At 48.8% G+C, this 23,499-nt stretch overlaps 1 protein-coding gene across 2 annotated transcripts in view; it reads left to right on the top strand.

The window, feature by feature from the left end:
- The window catches only part of LOC138528528 (interleukin-5 receptor subunit alpha-like), a 291,652-nt gene that overhangs the window by 19,775 nt on the left and 248,378 nt on the right, over positions 1-23,499 (top strand). For both annotated transcript variants that reach the window (XM_069640280.1, XM_069640281.1), the window contains exon 2: positions 20,494-20,615. In XM_069640280.1, coding sequence (XP_069496381.1) covers positions 20,494-20,615 — 122 coding nt within the window. The remainder of the gene's footprint in view (positions 1-20,493; positions 20,616-23,499) is intronic.

Consider the following 23,499-nt stretch of genomic DNA (forward strand, 5'->3'; position numbering starts at 1 on the left):
GTTTCAACGTGTCTCATATTCATTCCAATGCATGTTCTATTACTTGCATTGCATGTTACATTCACTTCAATGTTTGTTATAGTCATTTCAATGGGTGTCATATTGATCCCAATCCATGTGGTATTCACTTCAATGTGGCTCATATTCATTTCAATGGGTGCCATATTAATTCCATTGCATGGCGTATTCATTGCATTGCATGTCATATTGATTTCAAAGAGTGTCATATTAATTCAAATCATGTCCTATGCATTCCAATGCATGTTATAATTACTTCAATGTGTGTTATATTCTTTTCAATGGGTGTCATATTCATTTCATTGCATGTCGTATTCACTTCAATGTGTGTCATATTAATTTCAATGGGTTTTATATTCATTCCAATGCATGTCCTATTAATTTCAATGCATGTCTTACTCATTCCAATGCATATTATATTCACTTCAATGTATGTGTTCTGACTTGAGTGTCGTGTAGACCGTTGATACCTCTGTCCCCAAGTGATGCACAGGGGAACCTAAAAGAACCCCGCTGTGCGACCTTTGGAGCCACAGGTGGGAGATGTTGCTTCCCGGATCCACGGAACCTCAGGAACACCGATGCTGCTGCAGAAAGAACGGGGTTAAGCACCAGGCAAATGCAATAGAATACAAGAATCACAGGGTATGAATGATCTTACCTATCCGGTGTTTGGGAAACCCAGGAGACCTAGTGAAGGAGGTTCGAGACTCAGATGAGAGGTAGTCCCCAGAACAATGGGGACCGGAGTCACACATGGGTACAGGACAGCCCACCTGAACCAAGGGCTTAGAGACGTAGCGTGAGCCCTCAAAGGGCAATGGCGTAGTGCAGACAAACAAAGTTCAAAGGGATGATCCGAAGGCAAGTGAGGGACGGGCCGAGGTTCAGCGATGAGTCAACAGTTCCAAGCAAAGGTACAAAGGATAATCCGAGGGAGTCCAGGTGAGTGATCCAAAGTCAAGGTAAACCAGAAGAGCAAAAGTCCAGACGTAGCGCCAAACAGAGTCGAAAGACAGCTGAGAAGCAGTGAGTGCTCCGTGCATCAAGCGTTATGTACTGGGCGCTTCCGGGTCACGTGACGCACTCCATCGTCACGTGGGAAACGCCGCTCTGAGTCACGTGAGCGGACGACTGTTCGATGCGGAAGCGTTCTGCCACCCCTTCTGCTGTGTGCTCTCCATGGCAACTGCCAATACAGGAAGGGCTGCAACCGGGCACGTACATTGTACCCGGTATGGAGCTTTTGGACCTGTGGGGCAACCAAATCACGTGAGTCTCGAAACCTGGGGGGAGTAGTGTGGGAAAACGGGGAAGGTGTTGTGGGGGTACTAGCAGTGTTCTGATGTGCAGAGGAGCGTCTAACATAGCCCCCCCAAAGGCCCATGACCCCGTGGGCAGGACAGGTGATCCCGATGGAATTGGGACACCAACCGAGGAGCGTTAACGTCCAGGGCGGAAACCCAAGAACGCTCCTCCGGGCCATAACCCGCCCAGTCCACCAAACACTGGAGCCTACACCTAAACCAACGGGAACCCAGAATAGCCGAGACTTCAAAGACATCAGGAGAGGCCAGGGACACTGGGGCCACCGGGGCACGGAGACGGGAGGAAGCAGGGCAAGGCTTGAGAAGGGAGGCATGAAAAACGGGATGGATGCGCCAAGAGCTCGGGAGAACCAGGCGAAAAGCCACCGGGTTCACAATCTGGGATATCACATGCGGCCCAACAAAGCGAGGCAGAAGTTTCCGACAATCAACCAGGCGAAGGTGACAACCACACCCGGGAACCCACCGCAAGGGGAGGAGCAGCCAAGCGCTTGCCATCAGCACGGGACTTCATGGAGGCCTTCGCTTCAATAAGGTGGACCAAAGTACGAGCATGAACAGCAGACAGATCCCTAAGACAAGCTGTGGCAGCAGGATCCAAAGAGACAGAAGTGTCAGGGACGGGCAAGACCTTGGGGTGCTGGCCATAGAGGGCGTAGAAAGGAGAGAGACCCGTAGTAGAATGAGCCGCGTTGTTGTAGGCGAACTCGGCAAGCCGCAAAACACTCAACCAGGAGGACTGCTGCTGTAAGATAAGGCACCGGAGATACTGCTCCATAGATTGATTCGTCCTTTCAGTCTGCCCATCAGTCTCGGGGTGATAGGCCGAGGAGTACCTGGTATCGATACCAAGCAGCTTAGTCAAAGCTCGCCAAAAACGAGACGTGAATTGCGACCCTCGGTCAGAGATAAGGACAGAAAGGAGCCCAAACAACGAGAAAACTGATTCGAAAAACAAGTCAGCCAGGACCGGGGCCGAAGGGGACAAAGCGAGCCATTTTGGTGAATGTATCCACCACCACCCAGATGGTATCAAAACCCTGCACCCTGGGGAGGTCGATCACGAAATCCATGGTCAATGTGTGCCAAGTTCTCGGGGGAACCGGTAGCGGAAGCAGCAGGCCAATTGGGCGGCCCCTTCGGTGTTTGGCTTGAGCGCAAACAGAGCAGGAGTTGACATAACATTCCACGTCGCGCTTCATAGAAGGCCACCAGCACCAACGCTTTAGGAGATCCATGGTACGCTCCTGGCCGGGATGGGCGTTAAAGGGGGCATCATGAGACCATTCACGGGCCAGGTTACGGGTGTCGGGCGTGGGAAGAAACAGACGATCATGCACGAAAGGCAAGCCGTCACAATACACCGGATCCCAATCTCGCAGTTGGTCAGAGTGACTGCTCGTCCATGCTCGCACAGAATCCAACAATGAGAGAGAGGGAGTACAGAGACAGATCACGTGACTCTTGCCTAGGAGAGTATCAGGGAAAGTTGGCAACGAGACCCCACCCGCAGAGCGTGACAAAGCATCCGCTTTCCCATGAGTAACCCCAGGACGATGAGTGATGTGAAAGTAGAAGGCGGAAACGAAGAGGTGCCACTGGACCTGTCTGCTGTTGATGCACTTCAGGGAGGCCAAGTCTTGCAAGTTCTGGTGATCGGAATAGACAGTGATTGGATGCCTAGCCCCCAAGAGATGATGGCGCCAGACACGAAAGGCGTCCATGACAGCCAGAAGTTCCTTCTCCGTCACAGTATAATGAGCCTCAGTACTGGAAAACTTGCGGGAGTGTGTGCCACCGGGTGCAACTTGCCCATGGTCGGATAGGTCTGGGACAACACCGCACCGAGGGCGAAGGAAGAGGCGTCTGCCTCAACTATGAATGGGAGTTCAGGATTGGGGTGCTGAAGGATTGGTGCGGTGGTGAAAGCGGTCTTCAGAGCCTCGAAGGATTCCTGATGTTCCTTCCGCCACTGATAGGGTACCTGAGGGCTAGTCAGAGCCGTGAGTGGGGCCACAATGGTGGAAAAGGACGAAATAAAGCGCCTGTAGAAGTTGGTGAAACCCAAAAAGGCCTGCAAGGCCTTGAGCGTCTGAGGTATCGGCCATTCTAGGACCGACCTCACCTTGGATTCGTTCATGGACAGGGCCCCACGGGTGATGTGGAAACCCAGAAACTCAACAGACGTTTTATGGAACTGACATTTCTCGGGTTTGGCAAACAGCGAATGTTTCCTTAGACGGGATAAAACCTCCCGGACATGCTGCACGTGGTCATCTAGATCTCGCGAAAAGATTAGGATGTCGTCCAGATAAACAACCATGTACACGTCCAGAATGTCCCTGAATATGTCATTCATAAAACGCTGGAATGTGGCCGGGGCTTTGCATAAGCCAAAGGGCATGACTAGGTATTTGTACAACCCGTAACGGGTGCAAAAGGCAGTTTTCCACTCATCGCCCTCGCGGATGCGCACTAGATTGTACGTGCCCCGAAGGTCCAGCTTGGTAAAAAGGGAGGCATGGGTTAAGCAGTCCGGGAGGGGAGTGATCAAAGGGATTGGATACCTGTCCTTTTTAGTGATGGCAGTAAGGTGCCGGTAGTCCACGCAAGGGCGTAGATCCCCCTCTTTCTTGGGAACGAAGAAAATAGGGCTTGCAGCTGGTGAAGTAGAGGGACGGATGTGGCCTAGTCGTAAGGCGTTCTGGACATACTATTTCAGAGCCTGCTCTTCCAAGGGGGACAGAGAATAGATCCTACCCGAAGGAAAGGCAGAACCCGGGATTAGTTCAATCGGGCAGTCATATGGTCGGTGTGGGGGAAGCACCTCGGAAGAACCGCGATCGAACACTGATTCGAATGCTTTGTACTTGGGGGGGAATTCCGCTAACCACCCCTCCAACAGTATGGGAATCCACAACCACTGATCCACCGTCATTCAATGTGAGATGAGCGAGAGCTACCAGGGCCCGTGATGGAGTATCTGCTTCCTGATGGGCTGGGAGGCAATAGTTCTGGCAGATATCTGACTCAAAGAGGACCGTGCCTGTTTGCCAATTAATGAGAGGATTGTGCTCACGCAACCAGGGTATCCCTAATATGATACCGAACTGGGGTGTGGTAATCAGATCAAAACTTAGCGTCTCTGTGTGAATGTCTTGTATTGTCAATAAGAGGGGGGCAGTTTGGTGCCTAAAGGGACCAAAGACTAGAGCAGTGCCGTCTACAGCCTGGACAGGTTCGGGTCAGGTTTTCACCACCAAAGGCAGATTGAGAGAATGGGCTAAAGCAATGTCTACGTAGTTCCCCGTGCACCAGAATCGATGATGATCGTGACTGCGTGGGAGATACCCGCAGAGGGACAAAGAGTGGCCTGTCCAAAGATGGGCTGAACACGAGCAAAAGCAGGAGAGGCATCCGAAGATGAGGACTGGAAGCTCGACCTGGTCTCCGGGTCTAGGGTCGAGCTGTCCGAAAAACCTGGGACTTCTTGGGACGTCGGGGGCATTCCTTAACATAGTGTCCCGTGATGCCACAATAAAAGCATGCATTATCCACCCTCCTACGTTCTCTCTCGGATGTCGTGATGGGACTACGTAACCCTCCCACTTGCATGGGTTCCTCAGTGCTGGAGGCGAGAGTATTGACCGCTGTAGGGTGGGAGAAGCCCAACTCAGCCCTGCGTTCTGTGCGACGTGCATCTACCTGCAGGGCAAGATCCACTAGTTCTTGATACTGAGTGGGCACGGAGGGGACCACTGATAAGGCATCCTTCATTGGATTACTCAACCCTCTATAGAAGATTACCGCCCGCTTGCTTTCTGGCCATGATGTCTCGGCGACCAATTGGTTGAAGCGGGTGATGTAGTCTATCAAGGCCCCTCTACCCTGGGTTAGTTCCAACAGCTCCAGATCCCTGGATTGTGCCTTGTGACGGGTGTCGAAGACTCGGGACATCTCGGTAACTAGCAGGTCAAAATCATAGAGAACTGGACTATTGTTCTCCAGAAAAGGGTTAGCCCAAGCGGCAGCTTTTCCGGCCAGGTGAGACAGGGTAAAAGCCGCTTTAGCAGTGGAGTTGGGGAAGGCCAGAGGTCTGCACAGGAAGTGCAACTTGCACTGATTGATGAAGGTCCTGAACTTCTTGGGGTCGCCTTGGTAACGTTCAGGAGCAGCCAGGGGAGAAGGGGCTGGAAGGACCACCGGCGTAGGGGCTGGGGTACTTGCCACTGGAGGAGGCGTGGCTGGAGCAGCAGCATCCCCGAATTCAGAGTCTGCAGGGAGGGAGTGCTGGACACTCTGTATGGAATCTAACCTTTGGTGAATCATGGTGTTTGCGGCGGCCATATCCGCCCTTAATATTGTAATTGCCTGTACTAAAGCAGCTATTGGTTCTTCCGTGGACCCCTGCATTGTTCAACACGACTAAACGGCTTCTCAGTCTGTTCTGACTTGAGTGTTGTGTAGACCGTTGATACTTCCATCCCCAAGTGACGCACAGGGGAACCTAAAAGAACCCCGCTGTGCGACCTTTGGAGCCACAGGTGGGAGATGGTGCTTCCCGGATCCACGGAACCTCAGGAACACCGATGCTGCTGCAGAAAGAACGGGGTTAAGTACCAGGCAAATACAATAGAATACAAGAATCACAGGGTATGAATGATCTTACCTATCCGGTGTTTGGGAAACCCAGGAGACCTAGTGAAGGAGGTTCGAGACTCAGATGAGAGGTAGACCCCAGAATAACAGGGACCGGAGTCACACGTGGGTACAGGACAGCCCACCTGAACCAAGAGCTTGGAGACGTAGCGTGAGCCCTCAAAGGGCAATGGCGTAGTGCAGACAAACAAAGTTCAAAGGGATGATCCGAAGGCAAGTGAGGGACGGGCCGAGGTTCAGCGATGAGTCAACAGTTCCAAGCAAAGGTACAAAGGATAATCCGAGGGAGTCCAGGTGAGTGATCCAAAGTCAAGGTAAACCAGAAGAGCAAAAGTCCAGACGCAGCGCCAAACAGAGTCGAAAGACAGCTGCGAAGCGGTGAGTGCTCCGTGCATCAAGAGTTATGTACTGGGCACTTCCGGGTCACGTGACGCACTCCATCGTCACGTGGGAAACGCCGCTCTGAGTCCCGTGAGCTTACGACTGTTCGATGCGGAAGCGTTCTGCCTCCCCTTCTGCTGTGTGCTCTCCATGGCAACTGCCAATGCATGAAGGGCTGCAACCGGGCACGTACATTGTACCCGGTTCGGAGCTTACAGTCCTGTGGGGCAACCAAATCACTTGAGTCTCGAAACCTGGGGGGAGTAGTGTGGGAAACCCGGGAAGGTGTTGTGGGGGTACTAGCAGTGTTCTGATGTACAGAGGAACGTCTAACAGTGTGTCATATTAATTTCAATGTGTGTCACATTCATTTCAATGGGTGTCATATGCATTCACATGCACGTCGTACTCACTTCAATGTGTGTCATATTCGTTAATGGGTGTCGTGCATTCCATTGCATGTCGTACTCACTTCAATGTTTGTCAAATTAATTTCAATGGGTGTCCTATTCATTTCAATGCATGTCTTATTCATTGAATTTCAATGTTTGTCATACTCATTTCAATACATGGCATACCGTTTTCAATACATATTATAGTCATCCCAATGCATGTTGTATTAATTTCAATATGGAACATTCATAAAGGTGTAATTTTGACCTGAACGGCTTCTGTCCCAAATATGAATCTCAGAATACAAAAACTAAAACCAGCTACTACCGCCTGGCTTTGGGCACCCTAAGAACGCTGATCACAACCCTGCAACAGCAAAATATTTTGCATTCAAAGGTTTAATGGAAGACTGAAGTAAATACTCAACATTTGTATACTTGTGACAAGGATCTGCAACGGATAGCTCCCCAGATATTTTGGACTTTGACTTCTTTTAAATATTTTGGCTATAGCTGTTGGGGGCTGTAGTACAAAATATGTAATAAGCCAAAGATTGTAGAACGCTACTTATGATGTATTATATCTTGATTGTTTCATGTAAAATGCCCATAACAGGTCCTATGCCTAAACCTCAGAAAAATCATAGGCACCATGGGACCTCATTAAGAGTTCGGCAGCGGGGTAAAAAGTGACAACAATTCTGTTACCACCATTTTTTTGGGTCGTAACTTAATAATAACTTTCTACCGCTCTGATGAAATCTGAGTTTGTAAGAAATGTGGAATGTCCAGCTTTTTGCAGGGGCTAAATCCTCCCCTTTTCCTACAAAAAACAACAGATTTACTGCAGCAAAATTACAGCTCGAAGTAAATCAGCCAAAATCCCCATGGAGTCCTATGGACTCCAGAAATCGGGAATTAAACTACCCTACCAACACTCGTAACCCCAAGGTAAGCCCACAGGACCAAGTGTCAGTAACAGTAAACAATGTTGGCAGAAATTTAGTGGATTTACTGCCAAATTACCACCAAACTCTTGCCTTTACTCATAACATGCAGTCTCAAAATACATCTTCAATGTATTTATCTCCAACTCGCTCCCATGACTGGTTGCATGAATATTCATTAATATATTGGCAGTTCATCCTTGCCAAAATTCTTGCCTTGTGGGTTGCATGAGAATCTGCCGACCTCTCGACAAACTCATCCATCATGACAGCACCTTCTCCCTAAGCATCACCCTGAGGCTGCCATGTAATCAAACAAAATTAACTAATTCCAACCTCAGGGAGCATAGAATTAGAGAACGCAATTTTTCTAGAGCACGTTGGCCTGGTCAGGGTAAACATAGACAAAATATATTATATATTATTGGTTTCAGAGCATTTTGGTGGCACAGCCTCCAAAATATCACCAACACCATTGCTACAGAGAAGAGAGAGAACAAAGGGTTGCCAGAAAGCGGACTTTGTGGTTGGCATGACAACTGGAAATTCTGTGCCATAATAGTCCGACACACTAAATGTTATTTTGTGTTCCATCACACCAACGTAATCCAATAGTGGATTGTTTAACACATTTTTTCCCAATCAGGAGTTTTATACCGTAACATGTGACTGTCACTTTCAAAGCTGGTATAGCATTGGGATCTTTCTTTTTGCAGCCAGATGGACTTGGGCCATATTTGGGCTTGTTTCCTGGCCCCGTGGGGCTACATGTAGGTTACCTTTCTGGATACTGTTACCATACAAGTGATATTAGAGGTGCTGTACCACGGACATCTGTATTTTGCCAGTGGTACTGTATTTCTCAATTAAAATAAGTTATGAGGGCATCTGTAAATTGTAGTTCATTGGAGAGGTGAAGTACCACTGACAAATATTTTCTCCTGTTCACAAACTGTTTCCATTTCTATTTCATGTTCCCTGGTTCTTGTTTATTTTATTTTATTTTATTTTTTTGTAGAGGAACTGTACCACTGACAACATACAGATGTCCTCATAAGAAATCCCAATGTGACTTTTTATGAGGGCATGTGTATGTTGTCAGTGGTTCGGCACCTCTCCAATAAAATAATTTGTGAGAACATCTACAAGATGTAGATAATTGCGTAGGTGCAGTACAACTGACAGCATACAGGTGTCCTTGTAAGACATCACATTGAGATCAAAATTACAATATAGAGCAACTAACACCAAAGGCTGCAATTATACATGCAACCAACATATGTCACTACCCACTTGTGCTGTTGCTCCTTTCCCCCTTGTGCTGTCCCTCCTCCCCCTTGTGCTGTCCCTTCTCCCCGCTTGTACTAACCCTCAATGCCCTTTGTGCTGTCCCTCCTCCCTCTTATGTAGTCCCTCCTCCCCCTTGTGCTGTCCATCTTCTCCCCTTGTGCTGTCTCTGCCCTGTCCCTCCTCCCCTTGTGCTGTCTCTCATCCCTCGTTCTGCTGTCCCTCCTCCCCTTAGGCTGTCCCTCTTTCCTCCATTGTGCCCCCCCCCCTTTGCACTGTCCTTCTGCCCTCTCTTGTGCTGTCCCTCCTCCCCCCATTGAGCTGTCTCTCCTCCCTCTCCTATGCTGTTCCTTCTACCCTTGCGCTATCACTCCTTCCCCCTTACACGGTCACTACTTCCGCTTTTGCTGTCACTCCTTCCCTTTGCGCTGTCGCTCCTTTCCCATTGTGTTGTCGCTACTTCCCCCTTGTGCTGTCGCTCCTTCCCCTTGCACTGTCACTCCTTCCCCCATTGTGCTGCCGCACCTCCCCATGCGCTATCCCTCCTCCCCATTACACTTTCCTCTCCTTCCCTTCTGCTGTCCCTGCTCCTTTCTTTGCACTGTCCCTCCTCCCTCCCTTGCTCTGTCCCTCCTCACCCTCTTGTGTTGGCCCTCCTCCACCCGTGTCCTGCACCCCCTTTGTGCTGTCTCTCCTTCCCCTTTTGAGCTGTGGCTCCTTCCCCCTTGTGCTGTCACTCCTTCCCCCTCTAGAGATGTTGCTCCGCCCATCTTTAGGCTGTCGATCATCGCCCCTTGTGCTGTTGCTCCACCCCCTCCTGTGCTCTGTTTTCCTTCCCCCACATTTGCGATGTCACTCCTTCCTTCATTTGTTGCACAATGCTCCTATGTACTGTTGCTGACCTACCTTTCACCTATTGGATTTTTTTATTTTTCCTCGTGTTGCATTTATTTCGTATTCCTCCCCCCCTAGTGTTTCTCTCACGCCCCAGTGCTGCCCTTCATTGCATCACATGCTGTCATTTCTGCCTGTCTCTGTTCTGTCATTCGTCATTCCTTCCTTCTATGCTAAATGTAAAATGCAATAAACAACCACGAACGCCAAACTATTATGTTAGCCAGTGCTTGTTTTTCAAAGCCAATGCCTGCTTCATCTAGAAACAGAAAAAAATCAATTCTAGCGTGGGTGGGCCCACTCACCAAAGAAATACAAGAAACACTTCTTCTGTGTCCAAGGCGGCCCTTTGTGCAAAAAATCGAAAAACGTTTCTATTTCTAGGCCGAGCGGGTCCGTTTGGACTGGTCACATTTTTTCGAGCTGGATCACTCCCTAATAAAGTGCTGATCTCTGACATTAGGGCAGCCGGCTCTCTGCTAATTTGTATACCTTAGCAAAGTCTAATTAACCTTTTATCCATCAAAGATCAATACATTGAATACTATGAAAATGGGATAATGTCTGTTATCATAGTACTTAGAAGTGGGAGGAATCCGACATGAAGAGCTATATATGAACACAAATTATTAGTATTGTTGTTGTTGTCGTGTAAATAATAATATAGTTATTATCCTAGCAGGACCCTACTTGCTTGAACATTTTTTGGTAGAATCATGGAAGTTTTGTAGTTCGAGGGTCTTAGTACCATCCGAAATTTGGGTAGTTCAAGTTTTGCTTGAACTTGTTAGAGAATGGTTATTAAATTAAACTAGTACATTCATTTTACAGTCCCTTTCAATGTTTTCGGAGTATACCATTTAAAGGGTTCTTATATTGCCTTTCTTTGAGATCCCTTCTTTCATTGTATCTATTAAGTTATTACATATCTATTTTATTGCTTTTGCCCGGAAGCTACCTCTGAGTGCTTTAAAACAGGTCCTCATTGGGCTGGTCAATACATGTGGTTGTGGTAGAAGAAATAATGGAAGAGAGGCAATGCCCATGTGAGACTGCGGGGACTGGGGTTGAGGGGGTGAGGGGGCTGTTATTTATATAGAGGAGGAGAAAACAGATTCAGATGCTGATGTGAACGTGAAAATGTCCTAGTTTGGATCATAGGAGCCAATGGAGGCTAAAAGCTGGTGATATCGCAGTGCCGGATTAAACCCTGTGGAGGCCTGTAGGCAGTGGAAATTTCAGGGCCTCCCTCACAAGATATAACAATGCTAACCCAGTGCAGGCCGTTGCGTAGTGCAGCAGCGCATCAAGGCCTCTGCCTTCCCGGGGCTCCTAAAAGGAGTGGGGCCCATAGGCCGGGGCCTACTTGGCCGAATGGATAATCCGGCACTGGGTGATAGAAAGAAACTGTATACACCAAAGGTTGGTGCAGTGCAGGTGTGGTCAGGATTCCTCTTCCATGCTGTCTATCACTGTGCCTGTCCTCTGGTTCTACATAGCAGCCAAGGGAGTATGAACACAAATCATAGTTTATGAAATTTATCAAAACCATGTTGCTTGACATTCCTCCTAGGGTTGGGTTGGGGTTGTTCAGAGTCTGTAACTATGTACTCTGAACACTCGGCTTCCGCCTCCTTGCCTTTTTGTTTCTTGATGTTGGGTTTGTGGATTCTCCAGGTGTATTTTGATCTGATAGTTCAAGTTAGGTAGCTTCTACCTATATACTGGCACCGTGACACTGGAAGACAAGGCTGGGTGCAGAGGCCTTTGAATTGTATCATATTCTCCACAGGCAGCCAATAGTATTTAAGGCACACTGCATTTGTCATCTGGCCATCTGCTTTTGAACTCTTTGCACATTGTCTGTTAGGTTTCTTGAGTAAACCATTGTAGATCACTGTGTAATAGTCCACGTGTGCCATGAATAGTGATATGGAGTTCGGGAGGGGGACAGAGTTCAATGACTGGTTTCTCTGAGAGGTACAAGATGGACAGTCGAAAGTTGGTACCCTGATCACTGTATTGATTTGAGGAGAAAAAGTTAGACCTGCATGACCATTAACTCATGCTCTCTCTTCTTTCTAACAGAAAAGGACCCGTCACAGGTAACCTATGATGTTGTCTTGCTCGCTAATTTCCTCCTCATGTGCGGTTGGTTCTTGGAGTGGTCGCCATAGATTTATAATTGTAGGTAATGCAGTTCAACTACTAATGGACAACAAGGCTGCAACAAGGCTGATACAGTAAAGTATGCAAAACTTTCCAGCCATCACTTTTTGTTTTGCGTAAGTCACACCAAGTCGGATGGGTATGCACAGACGTGGATTCCAAGCCTGGAGACCCAAGCTACTCCTGACTGATGACACCCAACAAGGCCGAAACATGTCTGGGAATGCTTGTGGTCTCATGCAGAAGGGATGTGAACTAGCAGTTCGGGCTGGACTGCCCCTTTTGAGGTCGGACCAAGTATGATTTAAATATGGTCTTTCCCTTTTTGTAATGGCTTGGGCAGGCTAAAAAACGATGGTCCAGAGGGTTGCCCAGAGCTGTGCCCGAGGTTATGACTAATTCAAAACCTTCGACCCATCACCTTTTTGTTTGGCTCTAGACACCCTGAGTGCCATGGGTATGTCCAGACATGGGTCCCGAGCTTACTGGGCCGAGAGAGCCATGCTACTCCTCGCTGATGATGCCCAACAAGGCTGAAACATGTGTGGGGATGATTGTGGTCCTGTGCAGAAGGGATGTAGGACCATGTCTGATTTGCATATGGTCTTTCCCTTACTGTAATGTCTTGGCAGTCTGAAAAACGATGGTCTGTAGGGTTGCCCAGAGCTGTGCCCGTGGTTATGTTTAATAAAAAACCTTCCAGCCATCACCTTTTTGTTTTGCCACTACTAGTGGACAGAAAGGCTGATACAGTAAAGTATGCAAAACAATGCTCTTTTCTTACCAGATCCAGCTAACACAATTCTTAAGTGATGGATATAATTGTGTCAGATATAGTTGGAGAAGCCTTAAGGTAGCGCGTTTGATTCCCATGTGATCTCTGTTAATGTTTCAGCATTTCTGCCACCTTAGGCTTTTTGCCGGCTCCAGACCCACTCTCCTCTTCGAACACGCTGAATGATCTACCACAATGTCTACTTTCCACAGTTTAAGGAATGATGAGTCAGGAGCTTTATATACGGTAGAGTTCTGCAATTTATGGCTCGCTAGATGTTTTGGACAACAACTCCGAGCAGCCCTTGCCAGGATAGTCACTGCTGAGGATAATGGGAGTCATAGTCAAAAACGTTTAGGGAGCCAGAGGTTGCAGACCCCTGATCTATGGACGTCACGCAATCTTGCTGAACTTTACTAGTGCAGTCTCTGTCCCTTTGCCAGAACTGAAAGCTTCTGGACAATCTGGTTGTGGCAATGGAAATACTTCAGAAGTTGTCAAGCTTTCCATGCTTCTTTTCTTTTCTAGGTTTGTTATTGGACATGTTGGTGCATGCAGTGCCTTTCTTCATTAGTTAGTGAGATGATTACCTATTTCAAGGGAGGAGCAGGGTCTATGTCCTGGAGTAGGGACGCATGCACAAGGTTTTTGATGGTGATAGAGAGGGTTTGGAAGAACACTAGCAGGTCAATACAGCACCACATGGAGGTCACTGAGGAAAATGCCACTGCTGTCATTCCTGTACACCAGGGTATTTTCCATTACCACCCTACTCATAATAGCCCCAGATCAGTGGTATTCAAACATTGTTATGCTGAGCCCCCCTGAAGTAAAAACATAGTTGTCAAGCCCCCCTTGATTAAGAAATAGTGTTGGGCCCTCCCAGATGACATATGTGCTTATATCTTCTAGTAAAAGCAGCAACCGTTCTCCCTTTTTGAAGATCCTCGTGTACCCATGCCCCCCCCCAACCATCCTTCACCCGCGCCCCCCCCGTGTGGGGGGCAGCCCCACAGTTTGGGGACCATTGCCCCAGGTGTTGTATTACACATGGGTCCTTTTTATGTCTTTGGATTAGTCAGGTAGGAGAAAATGCTTTTCAGTGCTCTCCGCTTGTAACTGTTGCAATGTTTTTAACTCTTTATAATTTTTCTATGATATTCCTTGTACAGTAATGCCACATTGCTCACACAAGTGACCATGTTGGCTCTGAAGGTACGCGCCGGGATTCAGAATCTTTTGAATCAGCCGGCCTTCCTGACAACTAAGGATTTGATTCCACAGAATCTGATTGGCTAGATCCACATTGACGGGTGCTCATTTCTGATATCCCCTCACCTGTTGGCTGTAAATGGTCCTGTCCTTATCTTTCTGGGATTGGCACCATTTCCTTTCATGATACCGGCCATTACTACTGAATGGACAAGCTCTAATTTGCACAATTTGATGTGAAGGTGTATTCCTTTTTCGTGAATTATGTTTTTCTCTTTCTGGGGTGCTCCTCTGTCACAATCTTTCTGATTCGGTTGTTTTTTGGCCACAAGTGGTCTTTGAATTTTCCACAGGTCCAGAGTTATATATAGTGCAATCCATTATGTGCTGCCTGGCAAGTTACCCTTATAAAGCAAGTAACCAGTGCTCTGCTAGTCAACTATTAGGTATTGTTATGTATGCCCCGGGGACCCACACACACAGGCATCCATGCAGGCACACAATGAGTACGCGGGACGCGATGTTGGTTCGTCCGCGTCCCGGCGGGAACTGCCGCACGGGCGCACTTTATTGCCGCCGCGCATGCGCGGGCCACAACGAGGCTCGCGCATGCGCGCTATACATAACTCGGGACGTCACATCCCTTTTCAACTTTAACTGAAATAGAACATAACCTTGCGGGGTGCCTGGTCCCCAATGCAATTGATGGCTTGGAACACAGCCTTTGGCAATTACACTTACGTCCCTTCAGGTCTCTTCGGCTTCGTCTCCCGAGTCCAGGACATAGTCCTTGAGATATCCTGGCAGCCTCCGCTCTCGGCGGACTGGATATCGCGGTGGGGTCTCAGGCTGCGTGGGACAGCCGAGCCCGGCTCCGGCTGGGGCGTGGTGCCCGCTCTCGCCTTGATCGGTGTGTGGTTCTTCCGTGTTTGTGTCGTCCTCCGGTGCTCCATTCTCGACGGGGTTTTCAACTCTCTTGAAGAATGACCGGTTACGTGTAACAGTCCCCCGATCACAGGCCGCCGTTACCATCGTGCCCTTCACGTGTGTTACCTTCCACGGGCGTGGCTCAAATGGGAGGGACAGTTTGCCTTCCGGGTGTCGATTCCTGACCAGCACCGTGTCCCCTACCCGCACTTCTCTTTCCTGTAGCCCTCGTCATTCACTTTCTTTTTCGTTGCGCCTGATTCGCTCTTCCCGAACCTTCTTATTGTCAATAACTCCGGGTGTTCGACCTTCCTCCTCCGGTAGCAGTCCTCTTGGGCATCGTCCAAATAGTGCTTCCGCGGGAGCCACTCCCGTGGACTGGTGAGGTGTCGTGCGGTATTCCCTAAGAAATTCCACTAGCTTTTTCTCCAGGTCAGCCCCGCTGCTGGCGGATATCCGTAGGACTTTATTTAGGGTCCTCATCATCCTTTCGGCTTCCCCGTTGGCCCTTGGCCAGAGTGGGGATACCCTGCGATGTTGAATTCCTCTTTCTTTGAGGTAGGCGGCAAACTGGTTGCCCGTGAATGGCGGGCCGTTGTCCGAGCATATGAGGTCTGGGAACCCGTGTGTAGCAAACATCTTGTCTAGTGCTTTAGTTGAGAATTCGGTTGCCGTTGATTCAACTATCTCAACCTCGGGGTAACGTGACCATTGGTCCACCGCTACCAGAAAGTACATGCCCCGTCCTGTTGATCCGAAGTCTACATGTACCGTCCCCCATGGTTTTTGGCTGCGTTCCATGGACTGGATCGGCGGAGCTCTGTCGCCGGGGGTCGCGGCCTGACACGCTAGACATCTTTTCACAAAGTTCTCTACCATAGCCTCCAAATCCGGGAACCATACTTTGGCTCTTAATCGTGCCTTTGTTTTGACCACTCCCTGGTGGCCAACGTGCGCTAGCTCTAACATCCGAGTCCTCAGCGTCCTTGGCACGACGATTTGGTGGCCTCTCAGTATGAGTCCGTCGTCTGAGATGGAGAGGTCCTCTCGCACCTTCCAGAGCGCTTGGAGGTCTCTCTGGGCCGCTTCTTGTCGGCGCGAGTTGTCCCGCAGCACCTCTTTCCAGTCACCGCTCCTTATTGCCCTTCGGACGATGTTGAAGACCTCGTTGTTGGTCGATTCCATCGATACGACTGCCCTCGATATCGCCGTCGGAAGAGATCCTTCTACCACTTGACACAGCAGTCCGTGACAGTCGCTCGCGCCAATGTCCGTATCCGGATCTTCTTTGTTGGGGTGACGTGACAGATAGTCTGCCGGATTGTTTGTGCCTGGCCTGTATATCAGTCTCACCCCATACTCCATCAGCGCCAGCATCCACCGTTCGATCCTGGGAGGTGGTTTCGATGACACGCCGGCTAGTATCGGTAACAACGGCTTGTGGTCCGTCACGACCACAACCGGTTTGCCCAAAATGTATAGGCGGAAATGGCGGCAGCCCCACAGGATGGCTAGCGCTTCCCTTTCGATTTGTGAGTATTTCATTTCAGTGGTGGAGAGGGCCTTGCTCGCATATGCAATAGGACGCATATTGCCACGCTCATCCGGTTGCAGTAGTACCGCCCCAACCCCTACCGGGCTCGCATCTACCACCACCTCGGATTCCACCCTAGGGTTGAAATACGCCATGGTATCACCATCGGACAGGGCGGTCTTCAAGGTCTGGAATGCCTCTTGCTCCTCGGTGCCCCATTTCCATGCTGTGTCGTTCCTCGTCAGCGCCCTGAGCGGCTCTGCCGTTGACGCTAGCCCTTTGATGAACTGCCCACAGTATGTTACCATCCCCAAGAAACTTCTCACCTCAGTGGGGGATTGTGGGGCGGCAGCGTTCCTGATGTCCTTGATTTTGGCTGGGTCGGGGGATACACCCGCTGCATGGAAGATGAAACCAAAGAAACCTACGCGGTCCTTGAAGAACTCACATTTCTGCCGATGTAATGTGAGGCCTAAACTTTTCAGCCTTAGGAGAGTGCTTTCTAGCCTCTTCACGTGCTCCGATTCCGAGGCTGCGAATACCAGGATGTCGTCGCTCATGTTCAACACGCCTTTGAGACCTGCTAGGGCCCCCCGGATGGTATTTTGAAATACTTCGGCGGCTGACGAGACCCCGAAGCTTAGGCGTTTGAATTGGTACAGGCCATCGTGCGTCGTGAATGTTGTTATGTATCTCGAGTCAGGGTGGAGCTCGAGCTGATGGTACCCTGCTCTCAGGTCCAGTTTGGAGAAGACCTTGGCGCCTTGTAGTTCTCCAATGATGTCATCGAGGGTCGGTGTTATATGTCTTTCCCTCTTAATCGCTGCATTGGGCAGTCGCATGTCCACACATATTCTGACCGCCCCGGGTTGTTTCGGTTTGGGCGTCACCACAATCGGGGAGACCCATGGCGTCGGCCCCTCTATTCTCTCGATGATGTCCATGCTGACGAGAGACCGGAGTTCTTCCTCCACCTTCTCTCTGAGGTGGAAAGGTATCCGCCGGTGTTTCAGGGCTGTGGGCCTGATTGATTCGTCGATGTGGAGACGCACCGGGGGCGCTTTCAATTTCCCAATCCCCTCGAAGATGCCTGAGAATTTGTTCAACAGTGTCTCAATGTCTATCTGATACACCTCGTATGCGAAATGGACGAGGTTTAATGCCTCAGATGCGGCGCAACTGAGTATGGAGTGTGGGCTGACATCTGTGACAAAGAATCTGGCCTTGATCGAGACTTCCCCCTTTGACACTGGTGACACAAATACCCCTTTGAGAGGCAGCGGGGTGTCCCCCCCGAACGTGAAAATTTTTGCCATGGACTTGTCCAGTGTTGGAGGGCCTGGGAGTCTCAAGTAATGTTCCTCCGCGAGGACGCACACTGATGCCCCTGTATCGATGAGAATTTGAGTTGGCACCCCCAGGATGTTCACTTCGCACTTGGGCTGTCTTTTCCGTTTGCTCGCCGACGCAATGTTCGAGATGAAGAAGACCTCGTCTTCCTCTTCTTCGTCTTCTTCCTCTTCCTCAGCGAGCTGTAGCTTTTGGATTTCTAGCTCCAGCGCCGCAATACTCCGCTGTCTCCTGAAGCCGCTACCTCGTACTCTCGCGGGTCCTCTTTGCGCCGGCACAGGAGCAGGGGCACGGCACATGCGTGCATAGTGACCTGGTTCGTTGCACCTTCCGCAGGACCTACCCTTGGCTGGGCACTCCTCCGTATGTGGCAGGTCATATCCACAGTACCTGCAGGAAGATCCAGAAGTGGTAGGAGTGTTGTTTCCGGATGACTTTGGGGTCCATTTGTCTCTTGACTTGGGCCATTTGTTCATGGCGTATGCTACATCCCGTGTGCTGGGATGAACTGCTGCGTCCATGGTCGCCCCTCTGGACTCTGCCAGCTCATAGGTTCGGCCACTGTCTTGGATTTGTTGCAGTGACCATCCTGGCTCCCTCAATATTTGCCGTCTCAGCTTGCCTGAGCTGCAGCCCTGGATGACCTGGTGTCGTATCATCGACTCTTCGTTGTCCCAGCGACATGCGCTAGCCATTAGTGTCAGCCTTGCACAGAATTGGTCAAGGGATTCCTCCTCCCGCTGTTTCTCCTTGGAAAACAGAAATCTTTCATAGTCTACGTTTGACTGGGGAATAAAGTGATTCTCCAATGCCGTCTTTCCCGTTGCGTATGTGACTATACGCAGGTTGAGTGATTCATATATGCGCATCACCTCCAGCCCCGCCGAATATAGGAGCGTCGCTCTTTTCGCGTTATCATCGGTGGTCCCTGTGGCTGTAAAATACATTTCCAGTTTCTTCACCCATAGTAGCCACCGGGGTCCTAGCTTGGACGGGGGGCCGGAGGTATCAAATTCCTGCATGGGCAGTAGTGACCCCTGTTGAGTCCTTATCACTCGTGTCGCAGTTTCTGGTTCCCCATCACTTTCCGCCATCCTCACAGGTCGCACAGGCACCTCTCGGTGATTTGGAGGCCGCAAACCTGACTGGGGTGGGGTTCCACGTACCTCAGACTGCTGTTTTCCAGGTCCTTGTTCTCTGCACAACCGTGTTGTGCTGTCTGCGTCGTTGTGATCGTCCCCAGATTATTGGGGGCGGTCGGAGTTCCAAAAATTCGTCGTGTTTTCTTGAAGTGGCAGCGCACGAGCACCTTCTCAGGCCGCTACTGCCACTCCACGTGGAGTTTCGCCGCTGGGTCCGCTCCGTGTCACTGCGTAGCAACGCGGATTTGTTGTTCCTCTGCACCCACGTGCTGGGCGCACGTTGCGGCAGTGATCCCGCCTCGTCGCCAGTTGTTATGTATGCCCCGGGGACCCACACACACAGGCATCCATGCAGGCACACAATGAGTACGCGGGACGCGATGTTGGTTCGTCCGCGTCCCGGCGGGAACTGCCGCACGGGCGCACTTTATTGCCGCCACGCATGCGCGGGCCACAACGAGGCTCGCGCATGCGCGCTATACATAACTCGGGACGTCACAGGTATGTGAAAGGGAAAGTGAAAGAAAGTAGCGATTAGCACGGTTTAATCTAAACATCCTGTCCACCATTCACAAGCCAGGGGATCTGCTGTCTTACTGTGCACACAAAAGAACAACTTGGCTGTCACAAGTTCAGCAGATGCACCAACGGTTCCACCGAAAGACGCAAAGGTGCTTCACAGGTCATGTGTACATGGGTAATTCATCAGGCAAGCATGGACATGTGTCCCAAGAGTCCCAGCAGTGAACACACGCTTGCATTTGAATCCGCCATTGAATCCCATTCTTCGGACTATTGAAAGAACAGTGCTCAGCCAGGCTCTTGTTCAAGAAGTTAATTTAAATCCAAGGAGTCTCAACAACTATTTAGGGTGCACGGTGCATTCTATTGACTTATGCTAATGTGACTGACTGGAATTAAATACACTTTGGCTTATTACATGTGTGCCAGAATCCCGCTGGTAATTCCCATGGGAATACTGGAAAACTGCCCCTATTGTTACAAGCACTTGATATCCCGGTATTACTAGGATATTCTAGGTGCCCGTAACGGCGGTAAATCCCCATTCCATGGAGTCCACTAGGACTCCATAGAGGGGATTGCCGGAATTACTAGTGCCAGTAATTCAGGCATTTATTACCTTTAGGGGCCTGATTTACCTCCAGCTTTAGCCTGGAGGTAAATCAGTGCCACAATAACAGTCAGGGACTGTATTCCAGTTCAGATTAGAACAGATTCATTCGACCATTATATTCCCAACATCTTGTAACACACAAACACGGGTTCAAACCAGAATCAATCTTAAAGCCACTAAAGCTGTCCCTAGGTAGAAGCACACCCTGTGCTTATCATCAACTGTAATGAGGCTGACTGTCTCAGTATTTGTCTGTCAATGGCTTGAGAATATGTGAGTTGTATGCTATTTACCACAAATACATTCTTTTGAGATCAATTCTTTCCCTTTTCCCTCATGACAGAAAGATCAAAAAAACTACTGACATCATGACAGCTGTAGAGAATGTTTGGTTGCTGCTGATCTCAGGACTGACTTTGCAAAAACTCCTAATTTCAGCGCAGCAGGCTCCTGAAAACATAGACTGTGAGTAATTTGAGAATCATGCATCCAAATGCTTTTCTTATTGTTTTATGTATTGTACACAGCATTCATGCATAATGATCAAACCACGTAAGTGGTCATGTATTGAGCCATTCAGCCACTTGTCCTGTGTGCCAGTGTGGTTTCTATGGGTTTGGTGGAGAGGCTCGAAAGAGGAAAGCTTAGTAATGGCTTGATTAGTGTTAATGTTCTAATGACTTTGGCCCTCATTACGGGTCCGGCGGTAATCGGTAGCGTCCAGATGCGTAATGATTTACTGCCGCCTGACATTGCCGGAAACACTGGTGCATTACAACCCCCGGCCGTCCAGTAAGTCAGGCACCGGTAAAATGTAGATCCCCATTCCCATAGAGTCCGATAGGACTCTATGGGAGTGGGGACCACGGAAGAACTGGCACCGTTAATATCGGTGCTGGTGCTTCTGTGAAAGTCTGTGGGCGGGTGCCATTCCGCTCATCAAGTCTGACCCTGGCGGACGTTACAGCACCCGCCCGCAGACTCGTAGTTTGCCGGGCCAGAAACTACGGTGCCGATAAGCTTACTGGCACCGTTGTTTTCCGGACTGGCAAACTTGTAATGAGGACCTAGGTCTTTTTTCATCCGTCTGTTGAAACTGTGTGTGAGTTTAATGTCCAAACCTAAGGCACATTAGTAAAATAAGGTTTATAGTTTGAGGTGTAAGAAGTATGTCATGAAATTTGTTTGTATAACATTGGGGTTGAAGGTTGAAATCGAAGGTTTATAAGGAGGTTTTGGTAATTGTTAACAGCATGGGCTAGAATGACACTATGTAACAGATGAGATGGGGATTGTGTATTTTAATAGTGTGAAGAAGCATGATGTAGTCACACATCCAATTGCCAAATTATATATTTTAGTGACTAATGGTTGCTCCTTTTTTCTCTCTCTTTTTTCTTGTATGTCTCTTTGATGATTATGTATACTCACTTATTTTATCTCTTAACTCTAATGTCATGAAATTCATTGATGGTGTGATCTAATAATGTGATATCATAACTGTTTTTCTCTCTGCATTACACTATCTCTGGATCTAAATTATTTGTTGATACCATTGATACCACTATATATTAAGTTTATGGATTCTGGACAACTGACAAAGTCAGTCAGGTGTTAATGATTTATGTTTTAGAAATGTACTACTAAGGACTTACCTTGAGAAAGACAAAAATGGCTGAAACACGTGGTGGCATTAGTGGGTAGGCAAGAGTTGGTAAAAGTTGACAATTAATTTTGTTGCACAAAAGAGACAATAAATACCTATAATACTTAATGACTAAAGTTTTCCTTTGAAGATTGGAAACAAGCGCATTGAGCACTGCACATCTGTACATTTGTGGATACTGATATAGGCAGGGGTAGTCTATATAGTGCAGAGCTCTGCAGCTCTACTATTTGAATACAATTCTAAACTATCCTTAACCAAAGCGCCCTAAGAACCTGGTTAAGAAGACCCCAAACATTTCCAGTGTGTTTAGTGTAAGTTCGTAGGAGATCTTAGAGGGCAGTTGGTTAGCCGGGGAGTAGTCCTCACATGCCAAAAAAACCTGCACCTCTGCACTCTTTCCAGAGGCCTCTTGCAGCTTGGTCCCATGACACTATCTCCCGATTACCACTGTCAATATCTCTCTCTCTCTCTCTCTCTCTCTCTTTTTCTCTCTCTTTTTCTCTCTCTTTCCTCTTTCTACCTTTATCTCTTTCTCTCTCTCTCTCTCTCTCTCCCTCCCTCCCTCTCAATTAAATACATTGTAACCAATGTGAAACAAAACAGGGATCTGCAAATTGGTAAATAAGGAAAAAAGGGCAGTCTGCAAAGTCCACCCAACAACATATGATACATGTTAAATGTTTTGGATGGTAAGAACTTTTGTTCCAAACAAGGGCTGCTTGAAATGTGAGGTGTCAATGCACCCTTTTCATTAGTATGTTGGTTGGCAGGCTGACAAACACCTCAATCCTCACTTTGCCAAGCTCAGATGCTGTATTCAGTGGTAAACTGGGACTTTTGCATATTAGGGCTTAGGCAGAACGACGCGTTTGTCGGGTATGTGTCAAGGCAGGGGCCAGAATCCTTTCTCATTTCACCCAGAGGTCTACCCTACTGTCTCCCACAAGCCTCTAAATCCTCTGACATCAAACACACAGCAACAGGAAGATTAAAATGTCCTCCACCCTCATCGGCCAGGACTCACCAGGTTATGAGCCAGCACCGGAAATTAGGTTTCAGGGTGGTGCTCTAAGCCTGCAAAGGGTTCTTCACAATGAAACGAGGAGCAGAAAAGATATACGGTGGCCCCACAAATATGGGTGCAAAATCTCTTGGCCCAAAGAGGGTGCAGTGGCTGCTGGAAGGTGAAGATAAGCATGCTGGTGGTGAAAGAAGGGGCATTTGAGTAGATGAGGACGGAATGGACGGTCCAAAAACTTTGAAAACTCGAGTTTGCAGTCTCTCTGACACCTTATGAGGTAAAGATCTCTACCAGAGTCACTTACAAATCTTTGTGCAACAGTTCAATTACCATACCAGGGTACAGGTGGGCATGCACCGGTCATCTAATTTCAAAGACTGTCCTTCCTAGGATGGGGCAATGCTCTCAGGCATCAGCATGTGCACAAGGGCTGAGCTGTCCCCACAGGGGATCACCTGAAGCCTGGAAGATAGCACTTCGCACGTTAACAGCACATTTTGCACTACAAAAAGAGGGCTTGCCTTTCTGGATCATGGTGGAGTTCGTTGATTTGTGCTCTGGTATTTATATGCTTGTGCAGTTTGGTATGATTTCTGGGGTCAAGGTCAGAGGATTGTGTTTACATAGTTCTGAAGCTCGAAAATCTACGAAAAGACATG

Source organism: Ambystoma mexicanum, chromosome 7q (assembly GCF_040938575.1).
Source record: "Ambystoma mexicanum isolate Mex_15411 chromosome 7q, UKY_AmexF1_1, whole genome shotgun sequence".
Classification (NCBI taxonomy): domain Eukaryota; kingdom Metazoa; phylum Chordata; class Amphibia; order Caudata; family Ambystomatidae; genus Ambystoma; species Ambystoma mexicanum.